Source organism: Pecten maximus, chromosome 18 (assembly GCF_902652985.1).
Source record: "Pecten maximus chromosome 18, xPecMax1.1, whole genome shotgun sequence".
NCBI lineage: Eukaryota > Metazoa > Mollusca > Bivalvia > Pectinida > Pectinidae > Pecten > Pecten maximus.
In genome coordinates this window covers 28,552,229-28,566,822 of record NC_047032.1, presented here as the reverse complement: position 1 = coordinate 28,566,822, position 14,594 = coordinate 28,552,229, and the positions used below count along the sequence as shown (strand labels likewise).

The following is a 14,594-nucleotide window of genomic DNA, read 5'->3' as shown; positions in this document are numbered from 1 at the left end:
TTATGTCCTCAGCAATAGTTTCCATTTTGCTTAAATGGTCCGATGGTAGCGCAACGAATCAAGTGCACAGCAGTATCCCATCGCTGCCGCCAAAATTATGTAACGTGCACCTGGTCCGTCCCAAGTGTCTTCTGGGATACGCTGTGCCTTAAGCGCACTTGACTAGTCCAATCTCAATCGGTATGGAATCAGTAATATTTACAAATGATTAATCTATATATGAGGCACTGACGCTCGCAAACGCCTAATGCATGTGCTCTCTCCGTGCACTGGTACGAGCCGTGGCTGTCATGCGCGCCGGCAATGACCAATCAAGCACGCCGGCTACCTCGGGCACCGGCAGTGCCAGATCAAGCACGCCTATTACAAGTGCTCCCGGCACTGTAACCTAGTGCTCCCGGCACTTGCACAGCGCACCGGCTACCCCGCGCACCAACACTGCCAGGTCAAGCACGTGCTCCCGGCACTAGTACGTCGCAATGGCTATCTAGCGCACCAGTTTATACAGCGCAGCAGCCACACTGACCTCCCTGCTGCCTTACGACCACTGGTCACTTATTCAGCGACCACTACCTGTACAGTCTTTCCCCAGAGACTTATTCAGTCTCTGCAGTATTACCTGTAGTCTGTAGTCTGTTCCAGTCGCAAACAAGCCAGCTTCTGTCAGAGTTTCTCCTCCAGAATTGATTTGATTGATGGGGCTTAACGTCCTTGTTCCGGTTATAACCGAGCCTAGGACATTTCTAAACCCGCTCTTATATACAGCCGGCCTAAACCATTTCTGGGTAAATCAGGTTATCCCATTCCTCGTGACGTCACCTGTATTCTGGTCTTACGAGCGCTTTCATCCTATACCTACTAGCATGCACAAACAATCGAACGCCACGTGACAATGATTACACGTGGTTTATTTATATATCATACATAACATACACATATAAACACGAACATGGTTAATTCTACTATACGTGTTTATTACACTATCATAAAACATGATCAGAATGGATCAGCGAACATTAGCGTCGAAAGCCATCACGTAACTTCATGCTTGAATGTCGACGGATTTCTCAGCAAGTTTAACTTTTATTTGTTATCCTCTTAGTGCGAAAATTGGAAAACGTAAAATCATTGAAAGCAATAAATCTACAATATTTCACTTCAATAGATTTAACTGGTGAGTATTACCAAACATATTCCTGCGCCGAAGCATCGAGATCGCCAGCAGTTTGCCAGCAACTTAAAATTTGTCAAAAAAATGTATGCTCTTTCAGAATATCATACGTATTTTTTTTGTAAAAACCGCAGATTAAGAAACTTAAAAAATGCAGAAAAGGGATGGTTGGGCCATTTTATCAGATATTTGGTAATGGGAGAAAAATACTCTTTCCTATGTATGTACATGTATGTAGGACAGGGATATTCCATATTCGGCAAGCCTCGAATTTCACATCTGTGACACCCACTTGGAATATCCAGATCATAGATACACAAAAATGACAATGTATCACACTCATCAAATAATGTTAATACCGAATAGATGGATTTAATCCGAAGTATTTAAGCATGCTGTCATACATTAATCTACTACGTAATATCGATAAAATCTCCTTTGAAGTACATCATGTAACAAAGTCGGCGACGGCTTCTAATGCAGCAGTATTGCACTGTTCCATCCCGTCCATATTTTATTATCGGACCTGTGTGTAGCAATTTCCTTTTTCACCTTTAGAAGCCGTTCTAATTACAAACATAATTATCGTGTAAATATCTGAAAACTTCTAATTACTTGGCATGTCGCCAAAATTGCCTTACCTTTGATGACGTTAAGCTATGCGATTCTATTTTAGATTGACTCAATTAGGAACGATAGTGGAGTGTGCTCTCCAGTGAAACCGTTTATTTGTTACATTAACGAATTACACAACAGATTGAAAAATGGTATCGATGGATAAACATTTAGTTATAGTGATTTAATCTGATTGAATACACCCTTAACACGACAGCAAGCCAACAACATCATCAACAACGACACAGCATGGGAATACCAGCAGGTATACAATTTAGTCGAAAACAAACAGTTGGAAGGGTATGCGTCTTATGCTTAATCCAGGTAAATCGATGTCAAACCTCAGGGTAAATTATGGTCAAGTCTCCAGGTAAATTTAAGCCAAGTCTCCGGGTAAATCTAGGTCAAACATCTAGGTAAATATAAGCCAAACCTCCAGGTAAATCCATGTTCATTCTCCAGGTAAATCTAGGTCAAACATCTAGGTAAATATAGCCAAACATCCAGGTAAATCCATGTTTATTCTCCCGGTAAATCTTTGTCAATTTTCCCGGTAAATCTAGGCCAAACCTCCAGGTAAACCTAAGTCAAACCTCCAGGTAAATCAAGTTCAAAACCAGGTGATGCTACGCTACCTTCTCAAAATGAACAACTGATCAGTGATATCAAAACACGGGTATATAATACTAAGGAACATTGAACCCGATCTACTGCTTATCGCCCAAGTTAAAAGAGTATTTCGTAATAAACTTGTGATGCTAACTATTTAATTCCCCGTCTTCTTTATCAACCTGCATCTCGTTATTGCAATCGTCGAGCTAAGTATAGAGCTTTTTTATATGTTTTTTTTTTTATTTTCAAAAGTTTTTTTTTCAATACAGTGACAATAAAAGTTCTTATGTACTAAATACTAACCCATTTACACCAAACTGTCTTTCATATAGTCACAGCTCTCATACCATATCAATTATACCAAAAAAAAGTAATGACTGCATAAAGAAAGTTAATATTTATTTAAAATAATACTGTATTGCTAAAAGCAGGGAAAAGGGGGATAAAAAGGAAGAACGTGAAGCTGATGATGAGACAGAAGTGAGAAAGAAGAGAAGGAAAGATAAGGACAGAACAAACGTATCATGGAAGGAAATTAAAAGTTAATTTAGATTAAATCACAGAATAGTTATGATTATCATTTCAATAGTTGAAGAATTTGTAATCAGTCGCGTAAGGTCTAAACAATACAGTTTTTGTATCTATAAGTTTGACCCATTTTTCCATTCATTTACAAAAAACCTTGTAGACATGGGCCTCCTTTACCAAAAGGAAATACATTTTTTAAACACACAGTTTTCTTTTATTACATTTACTAGAGCCGTGTACCATGTATAGTTTTGTGGGAAGAACAAGTTCGTTATCGACACGATTATAAATGCCTGTATTATTTACCATTCCAAATAACATTATTTCTTTATTAATTGATAATGTAATTGTTAGTACATCTAACAATCTGTCAACACTTGCAAGACTTGACGTTACAATACATTTCGCTGGTGTCCTATTAAGTGTGTTAGTTATAACAATATGTATTATTTAAGCAATGAACATCGGTTTTAATGTTGTTATTGTCGATATGGCAGCAAGATGTATGGTGGACAAATGGCATGGGAACCCGTTAGGATTTAACGGGTTCCCATGCCGCATTTGCCCACCATACATCTTGCTGCCATATCGACTATAACAACATTAAAACCACTGTTCAATACTTATATTTACATTGTCTTACCATTTTCGTCAACTTTGAAAAAAAACTGAACCACAAAAAAAAAATCCCGCCTTTTTAAATGTCACATGACCCACTGGGTGTTACAGCCTGAGGTACTGGGTGTTATAGGCGTATGGTGGCAACTGCCTCTTAGCATTGTGTCAATGGGGAAATACGGCGCAAATGTAAATATAAAACTATGAATACATTTACAAGTGTTTAGCTATCACGCATCGGTAAGGCGTATAACAGTTCTAAAGAGGTTTGTGTTAAACTATCGATAACTATGTCTGTTATAGGATAGCATGACACAATTTATAAAGCATGCATTACGTACCAGCTCTGTCTCAAAATGTTCCGACAGTTCAGTCTTGTTACTACATGTATGTAGATGTGGTGAAGTTTAGTTCAGGATTCTAATTGGGTAAATTGTCGGCACCATTTCTCTCTGGAGTGCCAGATTATTCAACTGCTCGTGCAGAAATGATTAGCGTCTTTAATAACTTGAATGCTCAAATAAGTTTATTTGTAACTATTTGGTAAGGAAAACCAATTCATGTTAATTGTAGTTCATTCAAACATGTTCAGTCCTTCATAAAATCTAGCGGAAGATTTTGAACATAAACTACATGTATATCTTTATTATCATTAACAGGTATGTATGAATTCTTTCTTTCAATTGATGAATTTAAAACTGTATTTGTCATCACTTACATAATATTTTGTTGACACAAGTTAGTCTACAAAAGTTGTCATAACTTGTGCCTAATCCTTTTTACCTGTTTTGGACAACGAAACATGTTTAAAGTGAAGGTACTATTTATCTCATAATCAGTCTGTAATCCAACAAACAATGTAAACAATGACGTTTCTTCGTGAATGGAAACAAGTGCACAACGAAATGCCTTCATTCGTGTAACGTTTCCTCCACATTTTGACTTTCAACCTGTCTTTTTCTGAAATATGTGATAAAACTTTATTTCCATTTCATGTGAGATTTTGTAAAACTTGTCTCGGAGTTTTCAATTGCACTATATTTAATTAATTTGATGATGTTTTAAAATTATGTTAAATTCAATTTTGTTTTATTTTCAGAAATTAAAAGAACATTTGAACTTTTCGATAAAGACAAAAATGGTAAAATAACGGAAACAGAACTCACTGACGTCATGCGAGCTTTAGGTCAAAATCCTACGTCACAACATGTGCGGTCAATTATAGCGGAAGTGGATAAGGACAGTAAGTGTGGGTTAACAGTGACGTACAAATATGAATCTCGTCGTAAAATCATTAACTGTTATAACTATTACTATACACGATACTTATTTCACAACAAATGCCAAACAAATCACATGCATGGCATGTTAATAACTGTTGTCGGGTCGGATGAGTGTACGCGGGGAAGGTAACAAAAGAACCTGTAAAAACCCAACTTGGCCGGGGAGATGGAAATATTGATATAATATCACAGTGTTTGATGAAATCTAACATTTAGTCAGGCCATAATAAGCTGTTTTAATGGCTCGCATTGGACAAGTAGCTTCCTATCAGTTTATCTGACGACAGTATCGCGTTACAGTCAATCTGATCATCCGATACCAAGGTAACGCCTAATGTCACATAGATCAGCTGGTCAGATTGATAGTAACATGGTTCCCATATTGAATATATTCAAGTTAGATGATAAGATAAGCTTAACTTTTTTGTAGTTCACCAAATCAAATTGTACGGTTTAATTTTGACTTAATTTGCATTACATTGTATGAGTTTATTTGAGAGCGAGTATTTTGGTAATGCAGAGTTATCTGCTCTTTTGAGGGTTTTTTAATTGTTACGTCATTACTTTGCGTGATAAAATTACGTCATTCGTCTAACCCCGACAGATTAACGTAGGGTACCGGAATCTGCCGAGGTGAGCCGAATGAAAATTACGTCGTTTTCTCATCAATTCATTACGATACACTCACAAGCAAATGACGTAATAAACAAGCTTACTTACAAGAGCAGATAACCCTGCATAAAGAAATACGAAAGATGCCTTTAAACAATTATCAGCTATTCAATTATATTTCTATTCAGACGATGGTGAGATTGATTTTGAAGAATTCGTTTCTATGATGTCAAAAAAATGGCGTGACCTAGAAAAAGAGGAAGAGGAAATAAAGAAAGCTTTCAAGGTAGAGTTATCTCCCTTTTACCTATTGTTTGGACTGCCGTCATTTTACGTGCACATCTGACAAAACATATCATTTGTAATCAGATATAGGGAAGATGATGATGTAGACATCTTCACACATCATATGACAGTATCATTATGTAAAAAGTGGGTCCGTTAATAAACGTTATTTACTCATTTGTTTGAATGTTACATCCTAACAACCATCATTACAACAATTGCATAAATGTCTGATATTTGTAAATAATCTGGAGCGGTGGACTTTACCCATCGTCTATCGTACATTTCTGGAATTTGACTATGTTAGCATCCCTCTCGGAATGAGCGGTTGTGGATTTAAAGATTTTCAGGATATCCCATTTAAGAGTAAAAATAGATAGTGTCTTAACAAAAACAAAAAACAAGGAGATACCCTGATCACTATCTGTGTCGTTTGTAAGCTTAGAAATGCCGCCCGAACACATTACCGAGGGAAAACGCTTCAAAGATCGCTATTCTGAAGTCTCGGTTTTCTAATTGTTTTTAATTTTTTACTCGGTTCATAGAAAACTGACCCCAAACTTTGATAGATGATTGGGTAACATTTTGTTACACACTTAAGCAACTTCATATTGTACTGTAGCACTTACTCTGCTCTTCAAGAGATTGAACATGTATTAATCACCCCTGATGGAACCGCGCATGCGTACCATAAAGCGTTAACTTTGGAATGAATCAGGATTACCCATAGGAAACATTGTATGGGCCCAATAATTCTGCACGTCTTAGATCGGGTTATCAAGCCCCACTGATTCAGGTAAAAGGTGAATGTGATATCTAATACACCACCTAACCTCCAAATACGGTAGTCCACAGACATGATCTACAGGTCAGAGAGTGGAACTCTTTTGTGTTGGCTTTATTTGAGCTACCTGCTACAGTAAGATAGATATCCTAATAAATCTGTTTTGGGTTGAAGGTTTTTGACAGAAATGGAGATGGTATGATTGAAATGCGTGAATTGAAAGCTGTTCTAACTGGTTTGGGTGAAAGGATGACAGAGGAAGAATTTCAGGATCTCATGCGCGAGGCAGATCTAGACGGAAATGGCGTCATCACATACGAAGGTAGATCCACGTTATTTTGGGAAACGTGACAGGGAAGGGAGAAAACTCCTTACACATAGGTATTAGATTACCTGAAGTTGGTTCCCAGTTTCTAGTTCTTAGTTCTGTTTAAGAAAAACGAAATTAGGAACCAGAACACAAAAACTGATGCAGAAAAAAGTAATAAAGAGGCTTGATCCAAGATTGCACGTCTACATACTTACCACATAAAAACAACAGAAAGTAGTTTTAACCTTCCAGCAAGTAAATCAGGCTTTTAACACACATATTGTTCCGTTGATATTTCTGTTGTTAATGTTTTGCCATAAATTCAAAATTCAAATTATGTTGTTTTAATGCGATATTCCCTAGAGTATAGTTTGCTTCAAATATCAGACCTTATATAGGGAACACAAATTAATACCAAGAAAATAACGGGTGAATATTAAGTATGTGTCGTTTGATGAAAAGGAAATAGTTATCTAAGTTTTGAACTTTCAATGATGTTTGGGACAAAAGTGGGAAATCAAGAAAGAAATTTCAAAATCCAGTCAATTGCGTTCTTTTGGAAACCTTTGAAAATATCAAAACGTGGTTATACTGTGTATTTACTCTGAAGTAGAACAGCAAAGCTCAACACATCTAAAATGATCACTTGCTACAAATATTTTCCAATTATCAGAAATAAGTAACAATTTGATACACTTTTCACTAGTTTTCCATTCATTTTAAATGTTAAAGTAATTATATAAGACATGTGTGCTTCTTTTTTTTCAGAATTTTCCTCCGTTCTAGCTAACAAATTTATTTGATGTTTCATATCATGCCAGGAATGATATGTAGTTTGATCAAATTACGAACTGATGCTGGGGAGATGGCGAATACAGCCAGCCCAAGGTCCATGGATTGTGGGATCATCGACTGATGTCTAGGTACTGCCTGGACCATCCTCCAAACAATGTAGAAGACCAAGCGGTCGTACAAAGGCTGCTTCCTATACATATTTGGTTCGTTGTGTTGGTTTACTAAATCATTTTTGCCGTTGTTCGTTAAAAGTATAAGGAAAACACACGTGTCTATTGTAAGTATAAAGCTTTTGGTGTGCCCAGATTTAACACAATGTAACTTGATAAAATGTTAACGTATGTCAGATTTTGCGTACCTCTATAAACATCTAAAGTCTTAGAAAATAAAATTACAGTAAAAATGTTTGGGCTTACAGTGATATAATTAATACGTGTTATGTTCCCACTTGTAGGCTATTTTAATTATTTATTGGGAGGTCACCCAATTTTTTAAGATATTTAAGTCTTCTTTATATACATTGTCGTTTTACTAACGAAAAAAAGGTCGAAATATGAAATAATAATCTTCCAATGTAGAGCAGATCACTTCCTTTTATTGACCAATCAGATTAGGCATTATGGATATCTGCATTCAGATACAAGGGACTTTTATATTTAAATACAAGGGACTTTTTTATATTTAAATACAAGTTGTTTTTTTATATATTCAGATACATTGGACTTTTTATATTCAGATCAAGCGACTTTAAAAAAAAATGATTGTTTCGTATATTTGTGTCCTAGTTTAAAAGTATCTACGTATATACATTTTAAGGTAAACGTTTTTGTAAGAAAATATTACTAAACATGAGCAGAAAATGGTATAATCAAAACAATCAGCTCCTATAAGTGGGAAACACAGCCTTGCTGTCGTGCCATCATATGTAATTTTTGTTACTAAAGATAGTTTCTTACGAAGTATTAGGTAAAGTATACGTCGAGGGGGGGGGGGGGGGGGGGGGGGTGTATTTTTGTGGGGACTTATTTTCGCGATACCGATAGGTAAAGTATACGTCGGGGGTATTTTTGCGGGGCTTATTTTCACGATTTCGGTAGAAAACTATTTTTCTTCATCTGTTCCTTAAATAGAACAAATATCACCAAATCATACGCGTTGAGGAGGGGGTGGGTGAGGGAGGGGGTATTTCTGTGGGGACTTATTTTTGCGATTTCGATAGGAAAACTATTTTGCTTTTTCATCTGTTCCTTAAATAGAACATCTATCTCCAAATCATACGCGTGGAGGACATTTTTGCGGCCGAATAGTTTTCGCATGATAAATGTAAATCCCCTCTTGTGTGTGTTTTTATGTTAATAATAGTTTTACCGTGTGTTTCAACCCATGAAAAATATAGATATTGTGCGATGTTTTTAAAAATGTTCTTCAATCTGCACTTTATATTTATATAACGTATGTTACAATTATGGTGTCAGTTGCGTTATGTGGAGAGGTGGCTGCATTATACAATTATAGCTTTTAAATAAGGTTGATATAGGGTTTTATCATCATGTGAAAAATATCAACCGGGACTGATACTTTTCTCAGATTAATAAAATCATGTAATGAACGAACTGCAAAGGTTTTAATAGTTTTATTGTAAGATGACTATTTCGATTTTCAAAAATCAAGAAATGAAAGTATTACTTGTACGTTTAATGATAGAGACTGATTTGTGACGTAACACTTGTACATGTAATGATAGAGACTGATTTGTGACGTAACACTTGTACATGTAATGATAGAGACTGATTTGTGACGTAACACTTGTACATGTAAGGATAGAGACTGATTTGTGACGTAACACTTGTACATGTAATGATAGAGACTGATTTGTGACGCAACACTTGTACATGTAATGATGGAGACTGATTTGTGACGTAACACTTGTACATGTAATGATAGACACTGATTTGTGACGTAACACTTGTACATGTAATGATAGAGACTGATTTGTGACGTAACACTTGTACATGTAATGATAGAGACTGATTTGTGACGTATCACTTGTACATGTAATGATGGAGACTGATTTGTGTAACACTTGTACATGTAATGATAGAGATTGATTTGTGACGTAACACTTGTACATGTAATGATGGAGACTGATTTGTGACGTAACACTTGTACATGTAATGATAGAGACTGATTTGTGACGTAACACTTGTACATGTAATGATGGAGACTGATTTGTGTAACACTTGTACATGTAATGATAGAGACTGATTTGTGACGTAACACTTGTACAAGTAATGATAGAGATTGATTTGTGACGTAACACTTGTGCATGTAATGGTAGAGACTGATTTGTGACGTAACACTTGTACATGTAATGATAGAGACTGATTTGTGACGTAACACTTGTACATGTAATGATAGAGACTGATTTGTGACGTAACACTTGTACATGTAATGATAGAGATTGATTTGTGACGTAACACTTGTACATGTAATGATAGAGACTGATTTGTGACGTAACACTTGTACATGTAATGATAGAGACTGATTTGTGACGTAACACTTGTACATGTAATGATAGAGACTGATTTGTGACGTATCACTTGTACATGTAATGATGGAGACTGATTTGTGTAACACTTGTACATGTAATGATAGAGATTGATTTGTGACGTAACACTTGTACATGTAATGATAGAGACTGATTTGTGACGTAACACTTGTACATGTAATGATAGAGACTGATTTGTGACGTAACACTTGTACATGTAATGATAGAGACTGATTTGTGACGTAACACTTGTACATGTAATGATAGAGACTGATTTGTGACGTAACACTTGTACATGTAATGATAGACACTACCGCAGTGGAAGAACTGTAATTCTATAATCAGTTATGTGTCAAATGTCCCTGGTGACTGAATGAGAAAGCTGGCCGCGCTTTCATCAATATTTCTTACATTAAGGAAATTCCTTAACTTAGAGTTGCCCATAGGGAAGCATCACATAATTTAAGGACAGTTCCCTAACTAAGAGTTACCCACAGGAAAGTTTTACGGAATTTAAGGAAAGTTCCTTTTCTAAGATTGTTTTCCTGAAATCCAATAATGCTTCCTATGGAAAATTTTAAGTTAAGAAATTTTCTAAAGTAAAGAAACGTTGATGAAACCATGACCTGTTTTTCACTCCCTTACCACGTCTGCAATTAATTTTGTTTTGGTATAAAGTTTGTATTCCATATTATGTAATTAAATGTCAGCCTGATTAAATAATTTTAATACCAAATTAAGAGAGTTTGTGTTGATTTTTCACAACATGTTTAGTATGGACTGCATCAGTATATAAATGTACGGTAGCTTGAAATGGACATCTTTAAAAGTTATTGTGTATGGACAAACTATTACTTTATATGGATCAATTGTTATTGTGTACGGATCAAATATGGTATACAGACAGAATGTTATTGTGTACGGGCCAAATATCATAATATCATTATAAACAGACCAATTTGTCTACGCGCCAAATAGTTTTGTTTACGGACCAAATGATATTGAATAGGGATCAAATATCATTGTGTACGGACATAACATCATTTCATACGGACCAAAATTGTGTACGCGCCAAATGTTTTTGTTTACGGACCATCTGTTTACGGATCAAATGATATTATCACAACGATTTTTCTGGTTGTTGCGATGTTTTTGTCGAATGAATATATAATCCAAGATGGTCAGGTACGGTCCAAAATATAGTATTTATTAAAGGAATGAGTCGGCAGGCGATTTCCGGAATGTCCGTAAATCGACCCGTGCAGTCCGAACTCTAGGTTCTAATTTTTTTTTTACAGCATATAGTACATGGTATTTAACGTAAAGTTATAAAAGTGATTGACAGACTTGACAGGTATCAGTTAATTATATATAATTGCTCAGCTGGTCATATGTCGGACAGGTGAGATATTCACGTTAATTGTCCTTTGTCCGAGGCTAAGGTGTCATACTGGCAGACCAGTTAGTTAATCCGGTAACAATGAGTAAAAGGAATTAGATGTATTCATGTCAAAAGATAGAAACTTGTATCCTCTGGTAGAGATATAATTAATAGCTTGCTTTTAAAGTACAAATTGTCACATTGTGTAATAAAATTACGAAAGTTTGTAAGTGGAAATACATAATAATAACTTCGTTGGAATGTCCAATTTATGAAATAAGATATTAAACAAATGTTCGAAAATAGCACTATTATCATAAATCCTTTATGATAATATTGTGAACAGACCAAATATCATTGTGTACATACAAGATGTTATTGTATAAACTTTATTGCCATCACACCAAAATTCGTCAGTGTCTTCGAAATAGATTTATAAAAATCTATATTCATCCCCAAGATACTTGAGAAAAACATGTGTAAGTCACAAAATTACGCATCAAAGACTCTTAAGAAAGTATCATTTGATAATGTCGATTTATTGGTTCTTGTGTTAAAAGGATGCAACGATGAAGCAGAAATGTACGAAAATAAAATAAAATTACAGGTTTAACAAACAAAAACATGGACATGCCTTCAAAATTATTTACAAGTATCGAGTTTTAATGTTTATACATTAACGACCGAGAAAAACAATAGATTCAAGTATGACATCACAAAGCGTATGCAATCAAATCGCGATCAAGAAACTGACCCGATACGTGTATGGCATTACGCATAATTACTGTTCTACATTATATAACATTAACATTGACATCTTAGTTAATACCATATATAATCGGATACAAATCAACCGGAATTCGAAAATTAAAACAATAATAGCATGCATTTATGGCTCTGGATGCAGGGTAATATGAAAGTGTGTTTACTCGAAGGTATTATATTTCCCGAGGGCTTGCCCGAGGGAAATATGAGAGCTGAGGGTAAACAAACCGCCATAAATTGTTTATTATACTGAAAACTAATCAGTAATGATGATACTTAAGCATTGAACTGCTTTCATTTGGAGCGCGCTTCATGTTGAATTTGCCTTTGTCCAGTTGGCATTCATCAGCCCATAACTTCCAAATGAAAGCAGTTCAATGCTTATATTTACATTTGACAAGACTATATCCAGGAATTTTGCTCCTACGATGAATGAACAAATTATTATCGTCAAAGACGGAACAGCCTTTTTAACAGCCATCTTTCGTTATCGCCGACGTAACAATTATGACGTCACTATAGTAATGACGTCATAATAAAGATTTGAAAGTTATGGACACGTAACCTTCAAGTGAGCTTGGTAAAGTTATATAGTGGGGCTGCAGTGTAAATGTAAATATTCAAAAATAAACTGAAGATATGAAATATCATTTTCATCACAAACCCCTGTGATCGATACGATTCCAAGTCGCCATGGGGGCACGCGGTCCATGGAGATATGACATTTGTCTCCCTGGCTCACGCGCCTCAGGGAGATATGATGTTTTGTCTTCCTTTCACGTGATGCGTTTCGGCTAATCACAGGCACTGTTATAAACATGAGGTATAATAATACACTATGTTTTCACGTAGCTACTGTGTGGAATACTATAAGACTCTTTCATATGTGTATATGTAGGATAGGGATATTCCACCCGAGGGGTCACAAAATGTGGTGAAACCCGAGGCTTGCCGAGGGTTTTACCACATTTTGTGATCCCGAGGGTGGAATATCCCTATCCTACATACACACATAATGAAAGAGTCTTTTTCTCTCATATCATTACCGAATTTCTGGCGAAAGTGTCCCTCAGCCATCCATTTTCTTCAATTTTTTAATTTCTTTATTTGACGTTTTTACTAAATATACTTGTGATATTCTGAAAGATCATACCCTATTTTGCCAAACTATGTTTGAACACAAATTTCATTCATTTTGTGGTTAAGTGATGAACGAATGAACTATTCGCCGATAAAAATTACCATAACTTGACCGACTTTTACGTGGCCGTGATCAAATTGTCAACATCCGAGAAAAAGAAGTTCTATCAACAATACTGAAAGCCAACGCTGAAATGAGTTTTCCAACTTCACATATAATTTGATTTGCACCTCGACATATTTAATCATTTCACAGAACACACTGTACTTTTAAATGTCAAGTCAAATTTTTTTTTATAAAATACTACGTCACTGCATGACGTCACGACTGTCATTGGAATTCCATTCATAGTTCAAGGATATTGAGAGTGATGTCGATCTCGATCGCCATGACGCGGCGATGTTTCGTGGCTGGTAATTTTAAATTCACTGTGATTTTGGCAACTTCGTGTGCGAACCAGCGAACAGTGACTCTATACGAGTATTCGATCTTTTCTGTGACATAGGATTATATGTGTTTAACCGGTTGTCTTGATGGAATGACGAAGGTAGGTCAGTCGATAGGCTAACGATGATCATATTGAAAGGCTAGGATGGCAGTTAGTTTCATGGTTACTCTACACAAATATAGACTCTGAGTTACAATTAAAATAAATATTTTTTATATGAACATCGAGGGGTGTCATTTTTACCGAATGTTCGTTCATTTAAGAGCCAATTCCCAACTTCCAAATACACAGGTTACTGAGTAGGCCTAACAGTTACTGACAGTACAGTACAGTAGAGTAAACAAATTCCAGGGCCCCCCTGCTGACGCAAACGGAATCATTTCATAGGTTGTGACGTTTGACATTTTCTTTTTTATATTTTTTTATGTATGGCTTTTATTTTACTTCCTGTCATTGCCAGGTGAGTGTGTGTGTTTACATGTTTTTAATGACAAATGACAATTCTGTCGGGTAGGCAAGTCTGTATTGTACTGTAACTGTTACAACAGGCCTGTAGGCGTAGTCTAACTGTTTGTTACAGTAACGGAGTTATATGTTCGCTCAGATGAAATGTCTAATCGTTTAACCGTGTAGCCCTATTGATTTACTGCTGATATGATATATATTTATCTAAGAATGTATGTATTTTTATAGTTAAG

The 14,594-nt window shown here is 35.8% G+C and overlaps 1 protein-coding gene across 1 annotated transcript in view; it reads left to right on the top strand.

Annotated features, from left to right (window-relative positions):
• Nucleotides 1-8,591, top strand: part of LOC117317047 (neo-calmodulin-like) — a 30,746-nt gene extending 22,155 nt beyond the window's left edge. Inside the window, exons 4-7 of the mRNA XM_033871832.1 lie at nucleotides 4,644-4,787; nucleotides 5,628-5,725; nucleotides 6,683-6,830; nucleotides 7,587-8,591. Coding sequence (XP_033727723.1) covers nucleotides 4,644-4,787; nucleotides 5,628-5,725; nucleotides 6,683-6,830; nucleotides 7,587-7,621 — 425 coding nt within the window. The 3' untranslated portion in view covers nucleotides 7,622-8,591. The remainder of the gene's footprint in view (nucleotides 1-4,643; nucleotides 4,788-5,627; nucleotides 5,726-6,682; nucleotides 6,831-7,586) is intronic.
• The last annotated feature ends 6,003 nt before the right edge of the window (nucleotides 8,592-14,594 follow it).